The 26,806-nt window shown below is 42.1% G+C and overlaps 1 protein-coding gene across 1 annotated transcript in view; it reads left to right on the top strand.

Annotated features, from left to right (window-relative positions):
* Positions 1–2,213: 2,213 nt before the first annotated feature.
* ANXA10 (annexin A10) overlaps positions 2,214–26,806 on the top strand; it is a 44,528-nt gene continuing 19,935 nt past the window's right edge. The window contains exons 1-3 of the mRNA XM_067745503.1: positions 2,214–2,402; positions 7,944–8,025; positions 14,286–14,380. Coding sequence (XP_067601604.1) covers positions 2,214–2,402; positions 7,944–8,025; positions 14,286–14,380 — 366 coding nt within the window. The remainder of the gene's footprint in view (positions 2,403–7,943; positions 8,026–14,285; positions 14,381–26,806) is intronic.

The raw sequence follows: 26,806 nt of genomic DNA, 5'->3' as shown, positions 1-26,806 counted from the left end.
GCCCCACTCCCTGTGGCCGGCAGCAGGCTGGCAGAACCCCGGGGGCTGCCACTCTGTGTGCCCAAAAGCCCCACCACGAGGGAGGGGTGGGGACGTGCAGGCAGCAGCTCAGACACTCAGAGGGACTGGCCAGGGACATACGAGCTGGACAGCCGGCCTCCTGCCCGCTCGAGGACATGGTCTGGGTGTCCTGGAGCTGGGGCTGGAGCTGGACGTGCCAACTGCCCTGCCAGGTGCCGGGCCAGGGTGTCTACTCTGCCTGGCGCCGTTCTCGTCCATAGCGGTCACCAAAAGTGACAGAAAACAATGGGGGTTCATGATAACAGGGGGATCTATACTGGGGTTCTACTGAAGTTAAATATTAGACATTCTGTTCTTAAATGCACTTTGGTGACCCAGCTAATGGGAATCTATTTTTGGCTGTCTTTCTCTAATTTCCTCAATCCCTCCTTCACACACACACACACACACACGCCCCTTTCTTTTTCTCTTAGAATTGGTATAAGAAGAAGAACTTATGCTTTTAGAGTTTTGGTTTTACCCACAAGATCCTTTGCAAATAGAGGTATTTTTCAGTTGCAAAGATGAATAAAGGGCCTCAATCGTACATGTTATTTTACGTCAGTTTCAGCTCTAAGGGAAAAGGCTCCAGCCAGGGAGTTAGATCTGGATTTGAGTGTCAGCTTCACGACACATGACCCGCATGGCTTCAGACAACTTAGCCTCAGAATCTCCTCATCTGTGAAATAAGCTTAGTATCACCAGCTTCACAAGACCGCTGAGGTGATTATCCAGGAAATGCCCAGAGTACAGCCTGCATGTATGAATAATGAATTTTTAAGCTGCTGGATGAAAGCAGATGTCTCTGAGTCCGTGTATTTTTCTATGTAGTATTTTATAAACATTCTTAGAGCCCACTTTCTACCTAAGGTACTGCCCTAAATGCTTTGGAAAGCAAGAGAAGAAGTGTCCCTGCCCTTCAGAAATTGAAAATTTAGAAGAAAAGGCAAATGCAAAAAAGGCAAGGCCGTGGTCAACAGAGGTGCAAAGTAAACCATAGGTAATACTCGATGAAACCTGGAAAGACCCCACATAACAGGTGGAATTTGAGTTGAGTCCAGAGTTTGGCTGGAATGAGAGTAATTCTGCATCACTACCCATTCGCGTTACTTGTCATACCATACCTCTTCCCACACTGTTTCCTGGAAATCCAAATATTCTTCCTTCATTCACGAGAACAGTCCAATCTCTCAATTTGCACAACCACTCACATTCAGGTCCGTTTTCCACAAAACAAAGGTCGCCCAGTTAATGAGACTTACTACTCTTGGAAACCTGGTAGAGCTAGGAATGGATATTTTCTGCTGTGCTCCTGGCACTTGAGCAGGATGTCCTGCAGCTCTGGCACCAGGAAGAGGGTAGACAATTCCTGGGGCGGCAGGTGGGGGGGTGGTGTCAGGAAGGACTCCCTGCACAGAGGGCCCTGGAGCCATCAGTTAAATCCTGAACAGATGTTCACGGTGGAGTCAGAGGATGGGAGTGTGTGTGGAGATGGGCACGGGTGGAGAAGAATCCAAACAGAAGGGACAAGGCCAGAGTCACTCAGGGCTGGGGTGTAGGTTGTGTGTCGTGTATAGGAGCCAAGAGGTTCAGGGCGAGAAAGTAAGACACGAACTCATGCAGACGGTCAGGGAACAGTCCTGAAGAGCACTGTTCACACTGTTAAAACATCCGATTGAGTCCCACAGTCATCTATTCTCAGTCATGGGAACGAGTTGCCGCAAACACTGAAAATACTCCCATCAAGACCAACGAGCCAAAGCTCGAACGTCTTTTTCTATTCTATACACTCACGTTTTGCCCAATATATGATATTCTCACCCCGACCTATGACTATATACTCTGTTGAGTGGACGACACTGCAGTGTCCTCAAGGCTAGCACACTGGGATGTGTTTGTAAACCTAGGTGCTCCTAGGGGATGTTTCTTTCATGTGAAAATCAACCACCCCGTGGGCCAGAGCAGAAAACAGAGAAGCACTGCTCTGGGCAGGAAGGACTTCGGCAGAGAAGGACACAGGACGTGTCTGATCTTGGGGAGGACCATTCTGGCTGAGGCAACAGCTTGTTGGGTGCGACCCGGGGGAAGGGGTAAAGGGGGCAGTAGCAGAGGTTAAGACGAGGGGGCCCCGTGGAAGGTATTGTGGGGAGAGGATGGACGGGACTGGACTGAAGGACACACTCGTGGAAGATGAGAGAGGGTGGGTTAACACACTGGTTACTCAACCCCTAGGGCTGGTCATGCTGAAGCCACTGAAACCATTCAGGAAGCTCTTGTCAGACAGAAGTCAAAGGAGAGTGGGGTTCAGGGCGTTTGGAGATCCAGGGGCCAGTGCCCCAAAGGTGCGTATGTGCCCTATGGTAACGGAGGCCCAGGACTTCTGTAGGATTTCCTCAGAGGGCTCCAAAAACCCTCAGTTCACTAGAAATCTAAGAATCTCCGTTACACCGAAACAAAGCTGAATTATTCGCTGAAACCCACATGCTGGCAGGTGCCCAGTCAGTCCAGCTGATATTTCAAAGTCCAAACTCTTTAGGTTCTCAGGTGGTCGGGATGAGGGTGACTTAAAAGCCAGATGAGAGAAAGGACTACAATGTGGGTGTTGAATAAGAAGCAACATGGGTTTATGGACCCCGGGCCCTTGGGTCACTGTGAATGAGTGAAATACGCATTATCCATGTACTTATTGATATGAGATGATGAACATGTGTTTATCAACTTCATGAGCCGTCCATATGGGACTTTTCCAGTCTGTATTCAGTTCCAGACAATAACTGTGAAATTCTTCTGTCAGTTAAAGAACTCCGTTCATTATTTGCTCAGGGGGTAGATTCTGGAACGAATTTTAAATCTTCAAATCACTCATGATCTCCTGCACAGTGAGTTCATGACGCAGTTTATTCTGTCATTTAAAAAGGGAGTGTTTTTTATGCCTCTGTCAAAACCTAAATTCGCAAATGACTAGAAGCAAAGATTATATTTTGATCACCTTGTGGTGAGAGTTCAAATGGAAATGACAGACACTGGGACTTACTTTGCCTGCGACAAGTGATACTATTTCTAAATCTGACCATTTTCAAGGTAAAAAAAATAATTTTACCATATACACATTATTTTCATGTCACATTGGAAAGTGTCCACTTTTTCAAAATTTCCATTCTGCTCTAAGATGTGAACAAATTAGGAACACGCACATTAAAAAGGACTTTGCTTTCAAAGGTATACACGCTGAGACATGCCTGACACGACAGCCTCTTACGCTTTCAGAAGGTTAAACTAACGTGACTGGGTTAACTTAAAATACACCTCAAAAATTAGCAAGTTAAATTACTCTCGGTCAACAAGCAAAACTGCATTCATCAAGAACACACAGTCTGCTTCAGTTCAGCTGTGCATTATACCTGCTAGAGGTTCTGAATTAGCCATGCCTACAACCTCTATCACTTCTTTTGGTTTCTTTCTTTAAGTGGCTGTAGAGTGGAACTCCAATCAGATTATTTCACTCTCTTGCTTAAAAAAACACTCGATGTCCCTTGGTAATCACGTGACAGCTCACCTCTACCTTTGCTTCCCGCCCGAGTCACTGTCAAGCCAGACGTGCCCCATTAACTAGGCCCGTCTCCCACCCCACACCCTCTTCTCCAGGACAGTTCTCATTTGTCTGATCTGTTTGTCTCTCTTCAGTTTTCCTGATACAAACAATAAATATGATCAGTATAATGACTTCAAGAATCTGATTAATTCATGTACACTCTGTATTTGTAAAAAAAAAACAAACAAAAAGAAAGTTTATCATATTCATTATATATAAAGCCAGGTCATTTGGCCAAAAATCTCATTAATGAATTTTTTTAAAGCAATCATTTAACTTAAGTGACATCACCAGTGAATGAGAACATTTTAAAAAGATGTCTCACTGCATAGAAAATCACGCATAGCTTTGAGGTACCCTCTGCAGACAAGGGACATAAAATATAACTAGAAGGATAAGGAATGAAGCCACAGAACAACTACTTGTACGGCAGCAAATTATAAAACAATATTGTACTTGACATAGGCAAAGCCCCAACTTTAAGAACTGTATCAACAAATGAACTTATCTACGAAAGAAAACCCGACTCACAGACACAGAGAACAGACACAATGTGGTTGCCAAGGGGTAGGCGAGGTGAGGGAGGGATGGACTCGGGGTTTGGGATTAGCAGACGCAAACTAGTACATACAGGATGGATAAACAACAAGGTCCTACTGTAGAGCACAGGGAACTCTATTCAATATCCTGAGATGAACCATAATGGAAAAGAATATAAAAAAGAATGTATATATATATAACTGAGTCACTGCTGTACAGCAGAAATCAACACAACATTGTAAATCAATGGTACTTCAATAAATAAAAAAAAAAAAAGAGGGGCTTCCCTGGTGGCGCAGTGGTTGGGGGTCCGCCTGCCGATGCGGGGGACACGGGTTCGTGTCCCGGTCTGGGAGGATCCCACATGCCGCGGAGCGGCTGGGCCCGTGAGCCATGGCCGCTGGGCCTGCGCGTCTGGAACCTGTACTCCACCGCGGGAGAGTCCACAACAGTGAGAGGCCCGCGTACCGCAAAAAAAAAAAAAAGAACTATATCAAATAGAAAAATGTAAGATACTAATGAAAAATAAAAGGTCAGTGAGTGGTAGGGAAGTTTAAGAAGCTCTCAGTGTAGACTGACGTCATCAGGGAGCCTGGTGTTGGGTGTGAGGATGCACAAAATGCGGCCGAGCACAAATATTGGAAAACAGTCCAAAGAAAATAGAGGAACATATACCTACAGGTATACTGTAATCACTTGAAAAAAGTTTTATGGCCCAAAGCAATTAATCAATCAATGAATTTTTTCAAATAATTGTTTAATTCAGGGGACAAAGTTAAAACTGGTAACTAAACTGTTTCCATAGCTTAACTGGTCAGTTCAGTCAAAATGGCCCCTGACGGATGGTGATTGTCAGGGACGATGTTGGTCAGAGGTACAAACTCCCAGTTTTGAGGTGAACAAGTCCTGGGATGTCATGTACAGCACGGTGATTCCAGTTTTCTTTTTTTCTTTTTTAATTTAATTTTATTTATTTTTTGATATAGCACGTTCTTATTAGGTATCCATTTTATACATATTAGTGTATATATGTCAATCCCAGTTCATCACATCCAGTTTTCAACACTGTCTTGTATACAGGAAAGCTGCTAGGAGCACAGGTCTCAAATGTCCTCATCAGAAAAAAGGGACGTGCAAGGTGAGGGGTGTGTTAACTCACCTTACCGTGGGGTCACTTCACAGTGTACACGTGGATCAGGTCACATTGTGCACCTTAAACTTGCACAATGTTCCATGTCAATTATACCCCAATGAAACTGGAAAGATATGACCATTAAAAGACAAAGTCATCATCCCAATGAGAAAATAAGTAAAAGGAACACTAAGTACGTGTCTTACATGGAATAGTGCTGCTCACTTGAGCTTAACTGAAGTATAATTGACATAAAATGAATACAATGATTTAATACGCTATATAAATGGGCATGAATGACAAGTACTATAAAACTATTTCCTGAATTACTAAACATTCACAATGTTTTCTTAAAAAAAACATTTTTAGTGTATTCGTTTAAGGCCAGTTGATAAGGAGATAATTTTAAGTGACAAAGGATATTGGAACTGTAATAAATAAATGAATAATAATTTTTGCACTACACTGTAAAAATACATTGTACTAGTCGTCTATATAAGGATTAAAAAAACTGTGAAGAAAAAAACTGTGGACTCTTATTTCACACACAAATCGTGTCTGATAAATCACTATAGGCAGTTCCAACTTTATGTATAACTTTCAGAGCTTTTTTCTTTCTTCTTCTTATCTTTCATTTGGTTTTTTTGTGCAAAAGATAAACAGTTTCATTCTGTAGCACATACTCCGGTAGAAAACTGGGGGATCCTAGCCCGGCCAGGAATGAAATGTTCTGTTTTGTGATGGACATTTCCACATTCAGTGCTGAAATTGCCTAGGGAACTTATACTTATTTAACAATATGTCCCATTGTTTTCAAATACATTTTCTCTTTTATACTTTACAACACTCCTTTGGTTGAGAGCACACAGCAAGACTAAGGTCACCAGGCATGAATGGTACTGCCCCTCCAGACTTGTCCAAACAAGCCTTCTAACTCCTGAAACAGGGAACTAAAGTTACCTCTTTCCCATGCCTCAAAAAACCTTTAATATTTCCAATGAAAAAAAAAAAACAGAAAAAGCTACACAGACAAAAAGGATTTAGTAAAAGGCAGTGACAAATAGCAGAAAAGAAATTTTACATTTAAAGGCATGGCTCTTCTTTCAAAAGTTTAAATCTTAAATTTCTCTAGGGTTATAAGATTCAAAACAAAATGACTGAGGTGAGGAGAACTCAATCAGGAAATTAATTTTAGAATCTGATCTCTGAACTTAATTTAGTAAATATAAGAAGAATCATAGTCTGTTTTCCTGATAGAATCTCAGCCAATGGGACTGGCTAGTGAATAAGGGAGATAAAATTCATGATGTCTCCTAATAAATAGCTTCTAGAATCATGGGTTGACTCAAGAGAACTTAGTTTCTGGATCATTGCCAAGAAGCTTGAACTATTAGAAGCAAATTGGACATTGGTTTGTAAACTCAGGCACGGGCATCATAAGATGCAAACTGTGTTCATATTTTAATTACATATGTCTGTCCGTCTAGGATTTAAGAAGAATGTTTCACTAACTTGGTTGTACTTCTACGTACGAAAATATGTCCATATTACAACTACTCTATGGTTTCCAGTCTACTTCAAACAGGCAGCTTCCTGTTTATCAACATCAGTCAAGCGGAATACAAATGGAATTGAATTCTTAGTTTTAACTCAAGTGAACAGTTTTCTTAATCCCCCAAAAATCTTTTCATAAATATTTTGGCATCGGTATATGCATATTTCTTGGACTAGAAGTTCGGTCCAGTCTTTTGCTCATCAATTAATTAATTTTCTGCTGTTAGATGATGGGCCCTGGAAAACTTCACCTGCTGCAAAAGAGCTCGGTGAACCTGCCCGCTGAAGGCCTGGAGACCTGTTTTCTACAGGAAGACATTTTTCCCAATGTTTCTGGGCAAACTCACGACAAACAGGGGAGAGCTCCCCTTCTTAATACACTTTGGTGGTCTGAGTGTCATCCTACAGAGCCCAGTCCTGCTGGCTCTGTCTCAAATAAGCGACTCAAAGCCTCACCTATGTCTTCTGCCATTTTATTATTAGCATGAATGAGAACTGAAACAGAGAATTATCAGGAGTTCACGTCTTCCTCTGTAGCTGCAGAGGCTTTGCCAAAAATCTCTGCCCCGTCTTCATCATGAATCCCTAATCCAAATTCAAATGTTTCAATTTCCTCTAATATGATTTCAGGGCCCCTGAATTGTTAAAAAAAAAAAGCTGTGGTGGTTAACTGCCACTTATAACTCATTTAAATGGGATGAATCCCCACAATTCATCTCTTTTCAGTTTCTATAAAATAGTCTCCAATTCCTAAGAAAATGCTTACTGTTTACTAAGAAGACATGTATTTATTTGATTCTTACACTCTTCTACTATTAGTTCTAGTTTCTCCATTTCCTAGATGAACAATAGATGCCAGTGCAGGAGAAGCCAATAGAGTAGAAAGAACACAATTAAGTCTCTGCAATTGACATACAATTAACACATTTGTTTAATAGACCTGTGTGTATGTCTTAGAGTAATTCAAACATACAGAATGTACTTTTGTTTTTATTTATCTAAAAAAATGTTGAAACCTTTGGTGTGCATTACTGCAATCCCTTTCTCTCTGACTCTCCCCACCAGGTGCAGGGAACCATCTTCCCAGCTCCCAATTTCAACCCCATGATGGACGCCCAAATGCTGGGGGAAGCACTCCAGGGATTTGGTAAGCCTGGTGATTTCTAGCACCTTTCTTGATCATTTTTTTCCTGTGCTTTACCTTGTCTTAAGACTATAATATGGGTGTAAACAGCTGATGTTTAACAGAAAGCAAACACTGATTCAAACAAAAAGCTGGGCAAAAAAGTAGAACAAGAAAAATAATAGAAAAGATCAACAGAATTGCCTCTCGCAATTGCAGATCTGACCTTGACATGTTTTTGCCTTAGATGCTTAAATGCCTAACAACTAAATGAAATTCCAAACCAAAAAACTTAATCTGGGATAAACATCCTTTTTTCGCCCTTGTTTGTTTTCTAGCCTGTTTCCTTTGAGACTCCCACATCCAGCCAAATCAGACTTCCTGCTGCCCCTCCGGGGGATCTGCTTTTCCACATCCCTGCAAATTGGCCCAGTAATCCCCCTGCCTGGAAGGCTATATTCTTCTCCCATCTACTTGGAATTCAAATTCTCTTCCTTCAGGAATCCCTTCAATTGAGCCTTCCTCTTTGAACCCTTCTTTGCCCTCCAAACTCATCAGTCGTCCCAAGCCCAGCACCTGCTTCTGCAAGGTCCTGCCTCTGACCCCACCTCCACCAGGCCTGTCCCCTCCCCCCACCCCTGTCACCTGCTGACTGGCCTCTGAGCTCCCAGGGCGGGAGGCTGGGTCAGGTGCTTGTAAGTGCATGTCCAGTGAATGAACTAGAGTTTAGGAAAGAAATGTAGAGAGAAGTGGGAAATTGTTGAGTTCTTTTAAAAAAGATTTAATCTTTAAGATATGATATGGAGCTGTTAAACATCCAACCTGTCCTAAGGAGACTTCTGGTGAGCACGAAGATGAACACTGACAACAGAAAGGAAACGTTTGCATGAAACATAAAAAGCCTTTCATGAGAAAGCAAGCTCTCAGCTTTGAAGACAAGGTCATCTTTACACAAGCTATACTGTGTGTGTGTGTGTGTGTCCACTAGCAGGACCCTGGAGGAAAACAATAAAGGACTTTGAATGTGCTCTAAAGTCAACATTAAGAGTCTGCAATGCTTATGCCTTTAAAAATATTAATCATCGCTAGAAAAATCTGGAGACAGGGCAACGAACAGTTATGGATTAACTTTTTCTTCAGGAGAATAATTTTTGCTTTAAAACTATAAATCAGAGCAATCTATTCACTGAAAATTCTTCTTTGTGCCAGTTTCAATTTTCCTGTCATCGCAATTTTAGGGTCAGAATTTGGATTCATTTTGACCCTTGTAGGTTTTTGCTGGTCAGTGTTTTAGCTGAAGAATTTCAGGAGGTTTGGGGTTTGACGGCACACCTCTGCTCTAGTACGACAAACCAAGAACACAGCTCAAGATGCTGTGAAAGTCTATCCATCCTGATACCCCTGGCAAAGGGCGATCGAAAACGACAATTGCAAATGTTTTCCTCGGCTACTGTGGGTTTTTTCCAGCTTTGCTGAGACACAAATGACCTATAACATTGTGTAAGTTTAAAGTGTACCATGTGATGATTTCAAAGACGTATATTTTGCTAAATGGTCAACACAATAAGGTTAGTTTACACATCCTTCTTCTCACAGAATTACCATTTTTTGTCATTATTGTTATGGTGAGAACATTTACCCTCTACTCTCTTAGCCACTTTCAAGTATGCAATACAGTATTGTTAACTGTAGTCACCATGACGGATGTTAGATCCCCAGAACTCACTCCTCTTATAACTGGAAGTCTGTACACTTTGACTGTCACCTCCCCCTTTCCTCCATCCCCCAGCCCCTGGTTGTTTCCATGAATTCAGCTATTGTGGATTCCATGTATGTGAGATCATACAGTATCTGCATTTCTCTGTCTTATTTCACTTAGCGTAACGCCTTCAGGATTCATCCATGTTGTCACAAATGGCAGGATTTCCTTCTTTTCGTGGCTGAGTAATATTCCATTGTGTGTGTATCATATTTTCTTTATTCATTCCTTTGTCGATGGGACACCTAAGTGGTCTCCATGTCTCAGCAATTGTGAATAATGCTGTAATGAGCATGGGGGTGGAGATAACTCTGCAAGATAGCAATTTCATTTCCTGTGGATAAATACCCAGGAGTGGAACTACTGGATCACATGGTAGCTCTATTTTTAATTTTTTGAGGAACCTCTGTAACGTTTTCCATAGTGGTTGCACCAATTTACATGCCCACCAACAGTGCAGGAGGGTTCCCCTTTCTCCACATCCTTGCCAACACTTTTTATCTCTTGTCTTTCAGATGATGGCCATTCTGACAGGTGAGAGGTGATATCTCACTTTGGTTTTCATTTGCATTTCCCTGATGATTAGTGATGTTGAGCAGCTTTTCGTGTACTTCTTGGCCATTTGTACACCTTCCTGGGAAAAATGTCTATTCAGGTGCTTTGCCCATTTTTTTCAATCAGATTATTAATTATTCTTTTTTACTATTGAGTTGTATGAGCTCCTGATACATTGCAGCTATCAACTCCTTATCAGGTATATGATTTGCAAGTATTTTCTCCCATTCTATAGGTTGCCTTTTCACTTTGTTGACTGTTTCTCTTGCTCTGCAGAAGCTTTTGAGTTTAATGTAGTCTCACTTGTTGGTTTTTGACTGTGTCTTACATAGAAAAATCAGAAAGCAAAAATATTCTCTGACGCAAATGGAAATGAGTAGTTTTAACAAAAATTGTCTTAAGTTGTATAACAATTCACCAAGGAAAAGGAGTACCTCTCAGGTAACAATGTCTAACAGTGCAGTCCACTTGCCAAGTCCTAACTGCGACAAGCTACTTCCCCACCCACGCACTCTTACAACAACTGTGTTTCTTTTGTCTCAGTTAACATATATAATTTCCAGATCATGCCTATGAGATCCTGGGCAAGGGGAACTATTTTTAACCTATATGCCTAACTCATGGTAAAGCTGCGTACAGGACAAAATGAATCTTTGTGAAACACTGGGTGCTACTTAGACTAGGCGTCCTCACCTGCCCCAGGCCTCACTGACCACCAATATGATGTGAGCTGTAGGGTGTGTGTAGACCTTCTTTACAGAAGTGGAGGGAGTTTCCCTCTAGTCCTAGCGGCTGAGTTTTCCTATATTTCCCCTAGAAGCAGTCGTTCAGCATTTACTAATTCATGCTCACGGTGACTTTGTAGAAACCTTTCACTAAGAACAAGAATCAACTGTACATCATAAAAACCTATAAGACTGCTATGGTTCATCATGTCAGATTTTTCTGTTAAACTATCGGATAGGAATTATCTAGATATTCCTGCCCCTAATATAATAGGACAAGAAAGAGAAATAGATACGATGATTCTAAAAAACAAATCAAAATTCTCTGAAATTGCAGAGGACATTATTAATATATCTCAAAATCCAAGGTAATCAAGCAAAAGCATTATTAAAAACTGTGAGAGTTCAATAATTTTTCTGGATACAAAGTCAACATAAAATTTGACATCATTTACTTCATTAAGCAATTATGTGTTAAGAAACAAAGCAAAAATAATATAGCTTGAAATATCAATAGAAATGCAAATATGAATAATTTCAACAAAATCAAGTTTCTTGTTATTTGTAAAAACTCTACAAATCTTTACTAAGTCTTTTAGAAAAGAAAAACACATAATTAATTCAACAGATTCATCATGTTAGTGACAGAAATATAATTTCTCTAAATCGATTCCTAAGTTTACAGTTATTTTAATTGAAATTTTAATAATATTTTTGAGATCCATATGATATTACTCTGAAATATCTCTAGAGGGATAAATGAGCCAGAGTTGCTATGAACTTTGAAAAATGGAGAGTAATTCAGAGAGGTAGGTTGTGGATAATCCCAACAGAACAACAACGAAAACCAGAAGGCTACAAAAATTACAAAAGTGTGACGATAGCAAAATCAACAATGGATCCAATTGAAAAACCTTCTATTTATTATTAAAAATACGTTCCTCTGGACCGCCCATCACGCAGTCAGCAGATCCCTTCAGAACCACCTAATGTCCCTTGGCTCCAGCGCTGAACCTGGGGCCCCGTGCACCTGATGCTCTGTGCCTTTCTCTACAGGCTGCCTTTGCTCCCAAACCCGAAATCCCAGGCTCTGGAGCTGATCCTCTGCCTCCCTCCCTCCATTCTGCAGCTGCCGGACCATTTCTCTCACCTGCATAAATACCTCGCTCTCCCTTTGGGTTCTTCCAGGCACGGTCATCTGTGTATATCTAGTCCCGTGCCCTCATTCACTGGACGTTTTCACATGCAGCTCATCACTCTCCCATGATCCGAACACATCCAGGATGGCTTTAACTTCCAAAAAGATGATCTGCTTAACATCCTAGCACTTCAACTCATTCTTCTCCTCATCTCCATCATTTGTCAAAGGGAAAGTATACCACACAGAATTCAACAGGCAGGGAAGCCTTTATGAAAGAGGAGAGAGACTGAACTCAGCTCCTCTGAAACAAAAGGCAGGCGAGGTCTGAGCCCTGGGATGTTCTAGAGGTCACAGGGGCGGGGGCCTTGGTCAACACAATGAGGACTTCTGAGGCTGCTCATTGGTACTCAGGGTCCTGCCTGCCACAGAGGTTGGGAGACAGTGGCTCTATCTTTCCTGGCGATTGTATTTCAAAGGGATGCATCCCAAGTCCTTGAGAAAGGCATTTCTGGGCATTAAAACTGGCAGGTGGTTGGGACAAGATTTATGTCTTGGGGGAAAAGAAAGAATTTACAACTGCAAGTTTTCTGAAGTAAATGCTCTCAGAAAAAAAGAAGGCAGGAAGGAAGGAAGGAAGGAAGGAAGGAAGGAAAGAAGAAAGAAAGAAAAGAAAGAAGGAAGGAAGGAAAGAAAGAAAGAGAAAGAAAGAAAGAAAGAAAGAAAGAAAGAAAGAAAGAAAGAAAGAAAGAAAGAAAGAAAGAAAGAAAGAAAGAAAGAAAGAAAGGAGGAAGGAAAGAGGTCAAAGGCTTCTAATCAGGAGAAGTTTGTCTGAATTTTGGTCAAGCTGAGGGGATGCTAACACCTTCTTGGTTACTCTACCACCACTAACGTTGCAGCTAAATTTCCCTGAAGCAGCTGTGCATTCAGGCGTTTTTTCAGGTTCATGGGTTGGTGCAGGAGGAAGCGGGGCCTCAGAGCCCAGGAGCAGAGCCTCTGTTATGGGGAGGGGCCGCCCACCCCTGGGCAGGGGCATGGTCCCCCCCTCACAGCCCCTTCCCCAGGACTCTTCCTTCTGTTGGGGTCTGGACTGAGGCATGAGGCAGATGCACCCCTGGGCTGAGCAGCTGGGGTTTGTCAAGTGGACTCAACTGGAGCTCTGTTTTCCCCTGACACTCCAAGGACAAAGTTAATGGCAGGAGCTGAGCTCTGCTGAAGAGGTGAGATGACCATGACTATCACATCTCCTGAGGTCAGGGAAACCTCTCCAAGCGCACATGCACAGAGAGGCTCCTCAGGGGGTCAAAAAGGGAGGGGGCACTACCCCATAATACGTGTTGTCACACCTCCCGTCAGCCTCAGCGCTGGAATCCATCTTGGCAAAAAGATGTGCACACATACCGGGAGGGCCCTGAAACAGGTCAGATGTGGGAGAAGAAGGGAGATAATTGGCCAGAGGAGAACAGAGACCTGGAAGAACTGTCCCGTATAAGTGATTTCAATCCACTCTCCTCGTTCAGGACTCCTGCACTCTTCTCTGGGTGTGTATCTGTGCTTTGCTTCTGCTCTAAATAAATCGTTTCTTTTTTCTCATACTGTGCTTCCAATAAACTCTGTGCCTGCTTTACAATGTCTCTTTGTGGGATTCTTTCTCCAAAGGAGACAATGGCCGGGATCCTCTCACCTGCTGACATCAGCACCACAGCAGTTACTTTTGTCTTAATGTACATTTGTTGTAAGTCATATCAAACCGTACAGTAAGAAAGACACGTGGCCAATTCAAACAGGAATCAGCTTGGCGTCCAGGAAAGCCTTTTGTTGGTGGGGTAGGAGGGTGGTAGAAGAAAGACCACATTCTTCACTCCTCTGTATTTTTATTGAATCCTTTTGAAGGAAAATCTGTAGTTGTAGCATCAAGAGGAGAGACGGGAGGTCCCTCGCCATGTCAGGGGCTGCCCTGTGACTTCCATTTGAGTTGGAATCGTTCCCTGCCTGCTGGAAGCAACACGGGGACAAGCTTGCATGCTGCCTTTAATCCCTGGACACTGAGTTCTTCCTACCTGCAGGGTAGCAGTCTCACGACTCTCCAAATACGCCCCTTTTCCAGGCTGCGACAAGGACCTGCTGATCGACATCCTGACCCAGCGCTGCAACGCGCAGAGGCTGGTGATCGCGGAGGCCTACCTGAGCACCTTCGGCCGGGTGAGTCACTCCCTCCCCACCCCTTTCCAAGGAAATGCCTGAGAAGCCTCAGAACTGGTACCGTTAGCCTTTTCAGCCTCTGATTACAAAGGCTCCCGACTTCACCAAACATCAGAAACGGTTCTTCTGCCTCAAATGTGTTGCACAGGATGTCGGAAAGAAACACATCAATGTGCCTGTGATCCCACCAGCCCTTTCTCAGAAACTGTTCAGCTTCACGAAGTAAAAGTTCTGGTAGCCCGACACCACCACTGGTCCAGTTAGGCTGAAAACACCCCTGCGTCAGGCTCTAGGGAAGGTGCACAAGGGGCTGACAATCCAAGGCCCCCAAATAAGACCTTTTCCTGCATTTCTCCAGAGGTCCTCACCCACCTCTCAACCCAAGCAAATTCCCCACTAGCTTTCCTTCCCACAGCTGCCCTTGCGCTTAAAAATAGTTTCGGGCAATCAAACTACCCACAGGGCTTTAAAGTCACCGCCCCCAATTTCAAAGCAAGCGGCATTAAAGCTTTCTTTTGTTATGCATTTACACCACAGATTCAGAACAGAAACTCTTCAGGCCAAAAGGACCTGCAACAGCAATTTCTTTGTCAACTGAGCCTTATCCATGAAACGCCATCATAAATCTTTCTCTGTAACGTTAGTCCTTAAAAACGTACTCCATCTCCAAACCTCAGTCTCAACACCTACGGTACGCAAAACAAGGGTATACTTCTGCTTTAGAATGAATGACGAGTCCAAAAAGCCACCGCTGCTCATGAAATTGGCTGAATTAAGCCGTAGTTGGAAACCAGTTTTGCTTTTTCTCCAGGTAAAACTGTTACTTTTCTTATGTTCCAATGACACCAGTGCTAGTTCTCTTTTGAAAGAGAATGTAAAAGCTATACAAGTTACAGCATTAGTAATCCAATATTGTTTTAATATGCACACTGCCATAAGAGAGGTCATTTTGCAGTAAATTTTTAACCCAAAACTTTGCATACATCTGTGCTTTTCATAGATCAGGTTAACTTCGGTAACAGCAGTACTTTATCACTCTCTACAAAATTACCCTAAAACAGATTCAAATAATTCAGAAATGAGGTGCTTACAACTCATCGAACAACGGATCCTCCAGGGTAGAGCACTTACCACACGCCCAAGGTCTCAGAGTGGTCAGATCCCCTGTGCTGAGGTCCCTGGGCACCGGGGAACTTAGGAACCCTTAGGCGAGCTGATAGGGGCCTCTCTGCTCTGAAATGCCCCGTCAGACATCAGTTACCAGGTCTCAGAGTCACTTTTCCTGTCCCGTGTCCCTGGCTCACACTGTCCTGATTTGGGCCCTCACCATGTGTTACCCAGATGGATGTGGAAATGCCCCTCGCCCCCAGAGCTGCTGCCCCCCAGCCCTTCCCCTGCGTACCCCCCAAATTGAAGTCAGAAAGAGTCCAAATCTAAAACTCCACTTTCTTGCTTTAATCCCTGAGCATTAATCTCAATTCCCCTCACAAATACCCATCTGGGCACCGAATTCAACCCACCTGCCCACAGGCTCACCGAGTCCCCCAGCCCCTCTCTGCTCCGCACCTCAAGCCGGCTCACCACCTCCTGCTTCATCCACCACATCAAAGGCAGGCCCTGCGGTCTGCAAACTGACAGCAGGCTGCCTGGCCCGCCTGGTCCTCCGTGTATTCCAGGGCCCAGACCTGCACAGCCAGGCCACCCTAGACACGCATCCCTGACACCTGACACCGTTGCACCACATCCTCTCCAGCTGCTGCCCCACCCTCTCCTGCAGGCGCCCAGGTCAGGGGGTCATGCTGTCCTCCTCCCCGCCAGGGGTTCAGGTTTACTTACCTCCTGACCCCTCAACCATCACCTCCTGGAAATCAGGGACCGGTTTACTGGCCGCCATCCTTCCCTCCAGAGTCCTGCCTGGGTCTGACACAGAACAGGCACTGCATTTATAGAATTCCACTCTGCCTCTAAAAACAAAGGAGAAAAAGAAAAACATCACTTTAGAATCCAATAGTTAAAAAGAACATTCACAAACTGCCTACATTTCCCTTCTCCCTCATTCCCTGCTCTGGCTGCCCCGGGTCACCCTGCCTGACCTTGGTGAGGGCCCCTTGACCTCCCCCAGTGCTCACGTTCAGAATGATTTCTTCCACCTGGACAAGGTGTGTCTTCTGCTGGCTTTCCCTTTCTGTGGGAGAGTTTATAGATTTCTTGTATGTTAATCATTGATATTCCTATATTTTTATTAATGTGAATAATCAAGATTAGAGGGAATTATTTTCTTAGCTACTGAGTAAGGTACAATTCTAGGCATGTTCCATAAATACGTATTATTATATATTTGACTCCTGTCTAACAGCTCCCAAGTTCAAAAAGGAGGTAATACAAATGCTAAAGGAATTAAGAAAAATTTCGATAGAAACGCAGATCACTGTAACAAGCAACTAGAAACTATACAAAGGAGCCAGTCAAAATTAGACAGCTCAATTGCTGAGACAAAAACTGAGCTAAAAGCAATGAATAGCGGACTAAATAATGCAGAAGAACAAATAAGTGATCTGGAAGACAGAATAATGGAAATCACCCAATCAGAACAGCAGACAAAAAGACAAATAAAAAAAGCAACATACGAGACCTATGGGATAATATAAAGTGTACCAACCTATGCTAAATAGGGATCCCAGAAGGAGAAAAAAGAAGAAAGGGGATTGAAAATGTATTTGAAGAAATTATGGCTAAAAACTTCCCAAACCTAAAGAAGGAAACAGCTATCCAGGAACATGAAGCACAGAGGGTCCCAAACAAGATGAATGCAAAAAGACTCACACCAAGGAATATCATAATTGAAATGGCAAAATTGAAAGACAAAGAGAGGATTCTAAAGACAGCAAAAGAAACACAAAGGGAACTCCCATAAGGCTATCAGCTGATCTCTCTGCAGAAACTTTGCAGGCCAGAGGGAGTGGCAATATATATTCAAAGTCCTGAAAGGGAAAAATCTGCAAACTTGGATACTCTACCCAGCATGATTATCATTTAGAACAGAAAGAAAAAGAATCTCAGACAAGAAAAAGCTAAAAGAATATAGCAATGTTAAATCTATCCTAAAAGAAATATTGCAAGGTTTTCTCAAAAGAGAAAAGAAACAACAATCTATAAGAAAAGGAAAAACGTAACAGGAAAGGCAAATATATAAAAGGACTGAAAATCACTTAAATTGGCCAATACATAGATTAAAAACAATCAAAAATTTTTGTAAAAGTGATTGTAACTACAATTAACAGCAAAAGAATAAACATGAAGATAAAAATAGGATATCAAAATTACAAAATGTGGGAAGGCGAGTAAGAAAATGTAGAACTTTTAGAATGTGTTTGAGCTTATATGACTATCGGTCTAAAGCAATTAGATATGGTTAAGGGTTAACATACTTGAAAATCAGGGTAATTACAAATAAAACACATACAAGAGATTCACAAAAACCAAAAAGAAAGGAGCTCAAGCATAATACAAAAGAAAATCATCAAATTGCAAAAGAAAAAACAAAAAGAAGAAAGGAACAAAAGAGAAACACAAAATCAACTGGAAAACAAGGTTTGAAATGGCAATAAATACATACTTATCAAAAATTACTTTAAATGTCTATAGGCCAAACGCTCTGTTAAAAAGACACAGAGTAGCAGATTGGATAAAAACAAGAACCTACAATATGCTGCCTACAAGGACTCACTTTAGGGCACAAGTCACACAGATTACAAGTGAGGGGTCGGAAAAGATATTTCATGCAAATGGAAATGACAAGAAAGCAGCGGTAGCTATACTCATGTCAGACAAAATACACTTTAAAACAAAGGCCATAAAGAAAGACAACGAAGGACACTATATAACGATAAGAGGATCAATACAAAAGGATATTCCACTCATTAACATATATGCACCCAATATAGGAGCACCTAAATACATAAAACAAATGCTAACAGATATGAAGGGAGAAACTGACAAAAATACAATATAGTAGGAGACTTTAACACCCCACTGACATCAATGGACAGATCTTCCAGACAGAAAATCAGTAAAGCAACAGAGACCCTAAATGACACAATGGAACAGTTTAACTTAATTGACATCTACAGGACACTACATCCAAAAAGATGCCAGAATACACATTCTCTAGTATACATCACATACTAGGAACAAAACAAGCCTCAAGAAATTTAAGAGGAGAGAAATTATTTCAAGCCTCTTTTCTGACCACAACGGCATAAAACTAGAAATCAACCACAGAAAGAATGGGGAAATTATCACATGGAGACTGAACAACATGCTACTGAAAAACAAATGGGTCAATGATGAAATCAAAGAGGAAATCAGAAAATAGCTCGAGACAAATGGCAATGAAAACACAGCCTTACAAAACCTATGGGATGCAGCAAAGGCAGTTACAGGAGAGAAGTTCACAGTGATATAGGCCTTCCTCAAGAAACAAGAAAAATCTTAAATTAACAACTTAACCTACCACCTAAAAGAACTAGAAAAAGAAGAAAAAACAAAACCCGAAGTTAGCAAAAGGAATGAAATATTAAAGATCAGAGAGGAAATAAATAGAGATAATCAATAGAAAAAAAATCAGTAAAACCAAGAACTGGTTTTTTGAAAGGATAAACAAAAAATCAACAAACCTCTAGTCAGGCTCACCAAGAAGAAAAGAGAGAGAACCCAAATAAACAAAATAAGAAATGAAAGAGGAGAGGGCTTCCCTGGTGGCGCAGTTGTTGAGAGTCCACCTGCCGACGCAGGGGACACGGGTTCGTGCCCCGGTCTGGGAAGATCCCACATGCTGCGGAGCGGCTGGGCCCGGGAGCCATGGCCACCGAGCCTGTGCGTCCGAAGCCTGTGCTCTGCAATGGGAGAGGCCACAACAGTGAGAGGCCTGCGTACCGCCAAAAAAAAAAAAAGAAAGAAATGAAAGAGGAAAAATATCAACTGATACCACAGAAATACCAAAAAAAATTGTAAGAAAATACTTTGAACAGTTATATACCAGCACATTGGACAATCTAGAAGAAATAGGCAAGTTTCTAAAAACATACAACCTGCCAAAATTGAGCCAATAAAAAACAGATAATTTGAACAGACTGATACTAGAAGTGAAATAGAATCTGCAATTAAAAAAAAAAAAAAAAAAAAAAACTCCCTGCAAACAAAAGTTCAGGACTGGATGGCTTCTCTGGGGAATGCTACCAAACATACAAAGAACTTATACCTATCCTTCTCAAACTCTTCCAAAAGACGGAAGAGGAGGGAACACTCCCAAAGTCATTCTATGAAGCCACCATCACCCTGATACCAAAACCAGACAAAGTCACTACAAAAAAATAGAATTACAGGCCAATATCTTTGATGAATATAGATGAAAAATTCCTCAAAAATATTAGCAAACTGGATCCAACAGCATATTACAAGTAGGACTTATTCCAAGGTCACAACAATGGTTCAACACATACAAATCTAACAATGTGATGCACTACATTAAGAAAAGAAAGGACAAAGTCTCAATAGACACAGAAAAAGCATTTGATAAAATTTAACATCCATTTGTGATAAAAACTCTCACCAAAATGGGTATAGAGGGAACATGTCTCAAGATGATAAAAGCCATTTATGACAAACCCACAACCAACATAATAATCAGTGGTGAAAAGCTGAAAACCTTCCCACTAAATTCTGAAGCAAGACAAAGATGCCCACTCTCACCACTTCTATTCAACATAATATTGGAAGTCCTAGCCACAGCAATCAGACAAGAAAAAGAAATAAAAATTACCCAAATTCAAAGGGAAGAGGTAAAATTGTCATTATATGCACATGACATGATACTATACATAGAAAACTGTAAAGACCCCGCACAAAAACTATTCAGCAAAGTAGCAGGATACAAAATTAATGTACAGAAATCTGCTGCATTTCTTTACACTAACAATGAAATATCAGAAAGAGAAAATTAAAAAATCAATCCCATTTAAAACTGCTTCAAAATAAAGAAGATACCTAGGCATAAACCTAACCAAGGAGGTGAAAGACCTATATGTTGAGAACTATAAAATGTTGATAAAGAAAACTGAAGATGATTCAAAGAAATGGAAAGATAACCCATGCTCTTGGAAGAATTTATATTGTTAAAATGGCCATACTCGGGCTTCCCTGGTGGCACAGTGGTTGGGGGTCTGCCTGCCAATGCAGGGGACGCGGGTTCGTGCCCCGGTCTGGGAGGATCCCACATGCCGCGGAGCAGCTGGGCCTGTGAGCCATGGCCGCTGAGCCTGCACGTCTGGAGCCTGTGCTCCGCAATGGGAGAGGCTGCAGCAGTGAGAGGCTCGACTACCGCAAAAAAAAAAAAAAAAAAAAATGGCCATACTCCCCTATCATTTAATGTGATCCCTATCAAATTACCCATGACATTTTTCACAGAATTAGAACAAATAATGTTAAAATTTATATGGAACCACGGAAGACCCAGAATTGCCAAAGCAATCCTGAGAAAAAAGAAAAACACTGGAGGCATAAGCCTCCCAGACTTTGGACAATACTACAAAGCTACAGTAATCAAGACAGTGTGATACTGGCACATAAACAGATATATGAATCAATGGAATAGAAGAGAGAGCCCAAAGATAAACCCACACACATACAGTCAATTAATCTTCAACAAAGGAGGCAAGAATACACAGTGGAGAAAAGACAGTCTCTTTAACAAGTGGTGTTGGGAAAGCTGGACAACCACATGTAAATCGATGAAGTTAGAACACTCCCTCACACCATACATAAAAATAAACTCCAAATGGCATAAAGCTTATATATAAGACATGGTACCATAACACTCCTAGAAGAGAACATAGGCAAAATATTCTCTGACATAAATCCTAGCAATATTTTCTTAGATCAATCTCCCAAGGCAAAGAAATAAAAGCAAAAATAAACAAATGGGACCTAATCAAACTTAAAAGCTTTTGTGCAGCAAAGGAAATCACAAACAAACCAAAAAGACAACCTATGGACTGGGAGAAAATATTTGCAAAGGATGCAACAGACAAGGGTTTAATTTCCAAAATATACAAACAGCTCATAGAGCTCAATATCAAAAAAACAAAAAAACAAAAAAACAACCCAATCAAAAAATAGGCAGAATACCTAAATAAACATTTCTCAAAAGAAGACATACAAATGGCCGATATGTATATGAAAAGATGTTCAACATCACTAATTATTAGAGAAATGCAAATAAAAATCACAATGAGGTATCACCACACACCAGTCAGAATAGCCATCAATAAAAATTTACAAATAACAAATGCTGGAGAGAGTGTGGAGAAAAGGGAATGTAAATTGTTGCAGCCACTATGGAAAACAGTATGGAGGTTCCTCAAAAAACTAAAAATAGAGTTACCATATAATCCTGCAATCCCATTCCTGGGCATATATCTGGAAAACATGAAAACTTTAATTTGAAAAGATACATGCACCCCAATGTTCACTGCAGCAGTTTACAATAGCCAGGACATGAAAATAACCTGAATTTCCAATAACAGGGGAATGGATAAAGAAGATGTGGTACATATATACAATGGAATATTACTCAGCCATAAAAAAGAATGAAATAATGTCATTTGCAGCAACATGGATGGACCTAGAGGTGACCATACTGAGTGAAGTTAAGTCAGACAGAGAAGGACAAATGTCACATGATATCACTTACATGTGGAATCTAAAAAATAATACAAATGAATCTATATAAAAAACAGAAACAGACTCACAGAATAGAAACAAACTTATGGTTACCAAAGGGGAAAGGGAGTGGGGGAAAGGGATAAATTAGGAGTTTGGGATTAACAGATACACGCTGAATATATAAAATAAACAACAAGGGTTTACTGTATAGCACAGGGAACTACATTCAACATCCTGTAGTACCCTATATCTGAATCACTTTGCTGTATACTTGAAACTAACACAATATAATAAATCAACTATACTTCAATATAAATAAATTTTTAAAAAATTTACTTATCACTGCACAGTGACAAAGCAGCTTGCACAAGTGTTTTTATAATATAAAATTGCCCAAGTATTTACACAATGAATACCAGTGGGGGTAGAATGAAGACAACTTCTAAGTTACACTTTGTACAGGCCTACATCACAGAGTGTTTCAACAGCAAGTATTTTTTTTATGATAACAGAAAAGGCATACAAGTTAAAAGCATATAAAACTATTCCCCTGAGCATATTCAGACAGAGTGCTAGTCATCCTTCTATGTCTTGCCCCTGAGTGCACACAATTAGATAAAGGTAAAAAGAAGAAAGTAAAAGGAACCGTCATGTTACTTTGTTTAAATGGAGCTGTCGGAATTGCTGTGGGTGGCCCACCTGCAGCCCCCAGGAGCTCAGAGCAGTCCAGCTTGAACAGCATGTACTCATTAGCCTAATGCAGGGCCAAGCTGTGAGGTCCATAGCGTCCCTGTAGGGCAAACAAGAAAGCAGAGGCAGTCGGCCTGGGGAAAGGCACACTCCAAAGGTTGCATTGGCAAAGCTATTTCTATCCCTCCCAAAGAGAATTTAAGACTCTAACTAGAGAATGTGTTTGAAGGCTCCTCTTTGAACTTGCAAAGTTTAGCTACTTAAACATATTATTCAATATGTATCTTCGCAAATGAAAGTGATATGTTCTTGTGATGCCCTGAAAAACCACTGTAGCACTCTTTGCCCATTTGCAGTGCAAGGGCACTGTAATTCCTGAGTTCCAGCCCCTCCATGAAATCAAAGTGCGTGCAGATGGGGAACGTTTCTTGTTTTTCCTTGAGCAGCCAATGCCTCCAAACAAACAACTGAGGAAATACGAGTGGACCCATTCGTTCATTATTTTATACCAATGCTGTGTAGCTGGCACCGTGCTACGGCTGGAGAAACTGCCATGAATAAAACAGACCAAAAGCCCTGCCAGGGTCTTTACCTGGTGAGACAGAGAAAAATTAGTGAAACGTGTCCTGTTAGAAGGGACTAGTGCTCTGGAGAAAAGATGAAGCCTGGTGAGAAGGACAGGGAGTGCTGGCGGACCAAGTGGCCAGTAAGTCCCCCCACGTGCGAACGAGTTCCGTTCCCAGAGCGCGTTCGCAAGTCCGATTTGTTCGTAAGTCCAGCAAAGTTAGCCTAGGAACCCCACTGACACAGTCGGCTGTATAGTATGTACTGTCATAGGTTTATAATACTCTTCACACAAAGAATACATAAAAAACAAAGAAACACAAAAAATAGAGAAAAGCTTTTTAATCTTACAGTACAGTCCCTTGTAAAGTACAGTAGTCCAGTACAACAGCTGGCATCCAGGGGCTGGCATCGAGGGAACAGGCAAGAAGAGTTACTGACTGAAGGAGGGAGAGGCGGTGGGCGATGGCAGAGCTGAAGGATCGTCAGCAATTGGGGACGGAGGGCGAGCTGCAATTTCACTCACGCCTGACGCTGATGGCACAGGTTCTGGGGTCCTTGCTGGATTCACTTCTATCTACTCTCTTGAAAGAACGATCCAGTGATATCTGGGTAGTAGCTCTTTTTTTCTCGTCATAGATGACACGGTAGCACTGGATTGCATTCTGAACGGCTGCTGCAACCTTCGTGTACCGTTCTACGTTCGGGTTCTGTGCCTCAGAAACTAACAGTGCCTCCTCAGATAGAGAAAATCCCCTTGCCGTTTCCTGCGTCGTGAACCTCTTCGGTTCTTCAGTTACTTCTTCTTCTCTCTCTTTGTCCTTTCTCTGGGCACATTCACATCTCTGAAAGTTCACACCGTGACCGTTTGTATGTAGAGGACCTACTGTAATTGTAAATAGCCTGACGATGGCAGGCTCTGTGAAGAAGTCCAAGGGGCGAGCCACGTGCTGGGCTAGAGAAGGAACATTCAAGCTACAGGGAAGAGAAAGCAATGGCCCTGAGGGGGCAGGTCTGCTGTGCCAGGAGCCACCGGAAGCCCAGGGGGTGGAGGGGGGTCGTGAGCAGGGAGAGGAGGGGCAGGAGGTGAGGGCACAGATTGGCCAAGGGGACATCGTGCGCCTTGGTGACCATCGCATAAAACACCTGCATGTTTGTTTATCCCGAGCTCAGATGCACAAAAGTAGCTGTAACTCATCCTGGAGTTGGGAGTGGCAAAGGGTGTTTCTGCAGAGGAGTGACTAACTGATCGGCATTTTTCCAGGAGCACCTGTCAGGTGTGTGTGGGGAGGACAGGTGTAAGGGCAGAAGGGGACTCACTCGGAGGCTGCTGCATTGTCGTAAGGAGCCACGACGGTGCCGAAGCCAGGGTCATGGCGGTAAAAGTGGGACAAAATCGTCAGTTTCTGGATGTAAGTTAGAGACCATAGAATTTACTGACAATGGATATTGGTAACGTGTGAGAAATGCAGTGTAACACGCAAACTTCTGGGGTGCAGAGAGACAGAAAGAGGGGAGAGAGGAAACAGCTAGTATCAGCCATTTTTAATCTGCAGCAAATTACCTAATATTTGGCGGGGGGAAGATATTTTGAGTGCCTCATACCTCCCAGAAAATACTTTAAGAATTCCACCTGAGTTAAATATATTCTGTTAAGGCCAATGCTATGAGGTGGGTGCTGTTAGAATTCTCACTGTACATACGGGAAGGAGACACAGAAGTAAGGGCACCTACCTGTCACCTCACAGCTGATGCTCGGCCAGGACCGGAACCACACGCCACCCCCAGGCCTGGGCGCGACGGGTTGGGAAGACGCCTGGCACTGCCTGTTCCACCCAAATTCTCTGACTTCCTCGAGCTACCTTATGAAATCAGTTTGCTAGAGCCATGTACACACGCACGCACGCACACGCATACGCGCGCGCACAGACGCACGTACGCCTGCGCTCCAAAGCAAAGCTCCCCCGCGCCATCTAGCGGCCGCGCTGATCCCTATCAGCAGTGGAAACCGCACAGGTGTTCAGGGTCAGCGCCCAAGGCGATCACAGGTGAAGTAAGGGAAGATGCTGTTATGAATGTTTGGGAGGGATACGGACCCAAAAAGTGACTGAAGATCAAATGGAAGATTTTGCAGTGCCCAGGCCATTGCCTTTATCTTTTACATTTAATCAGTAAATTCAGGGCTTTCTCCTCCCACATTTATTCCTTTATTCTCGCACTTGTTCACATGTTCATTTATACATTATATACCACGTACTCTGCACATTTGAGTACTCAGCACTGTGCCAGAGCGAGATGATGGATTTGGGGACATTTGTGAGAAAGTCCGTGTCTGATAGACGTTGGGGGGACATAAATGCATATAATATGGTCATTAAATCTACTGTAATAAGTGCGAGGGTGGAGCAGCGGTGGCAAAGAAATAATCAGCTTCCCCGAGGGTCAGAGGAAGTCTCGCAAAAGTGATGATAATTCTAACATTTCTATCTTTCCATCAGCTGCCAGGACCCTTTACTCTCTACATAAAAGTCTATTCCATTGGTCTGTTTGCATTTAAACCTTTAAGGCACTGCGCTGGATTTAATTTTTTGTTTGTTTTGGGTTGTTTTTTTTTTGGTATTAGGACAGCACTAGTCACATAAAATAAATTGAGAAGTATTCTTTCATCTGCTGCTTTCTACAAGATTTTGTGTAGAGTGGATTTTACTTCCACCTTAAATGTTTCATAGATTGTATCAAGTGATTTCACCTGGGTCTAGAGATTAAGAGTGTGGGTTAATTGTGAATCCAGTTTTTCAAAATAAATATAAGGAAATTTCGACTGAGTTTCAAACTCTCCTTGAGTTTATTCTGGTAATTTGTGTCTGTCAAGGAATCGAACCATTTCAACTAAATTTTAAAATATAGTGGTGTATCTTTGAATTATGGTTTTCTGCAGATATATGCTGAGGAATTGGTTTGCTGGGTCATACGGTAACTCTATTTTTGTTTTTTAAGGAACCTCCATACTGTTCTCCATAGTGGCTGCACCAGTTTACATTCCCACCGACAGTGCAGGAGGGTTCCCTTTTCTCCACACCCTCTCCAGCAAGTCAAGCCTTAGCTTCTGCTTGGCTGTTTCTGTGAGGCAGCCACAGGCAGCTTCTAGGGATGCACCAGCAAGGCAATAAACATAACCTATAGGTGGTGAGCAGCCTCTCCAGCAGTTATTATTTGTAGACTTTTTGATGATGGCATAATTCAAAAGGATACATGCACCCCAATGTTCACTGCAGCACTATTAACAATAGCCAAAACATGGAAGTAACCTAAATGTCCATCAACAGATGAATGGATAAAGAAGATTTGCTACATATATATAATGGAATATTACTCAGCCATGAAAACGAATGAAATAATGCCATTTCCAGTGACATGGATGGACCTAGAAATAATTACACTAAGTGAAGT

This window comes from Pseudorca crassidens, chromosome 7 (genome assembly GCF_039906515.1).
Source record: "Pseudorca crassidens isolate mPseCra1 chromosome 7, mPseCra1.hap1, whole genome shotgun sequence".
Classification (NCBI taxonomy): Eukaryota; Metazoa; Chordata; class Mammalia; order Artiodactyla; family Delphinidae; genus Pseudorca; species Pseudorca crassidens.
Note: the sequence above shows the minus strand (reverse complement) of the source record. Positions and strands in the feature narration are given on the sequence as shown.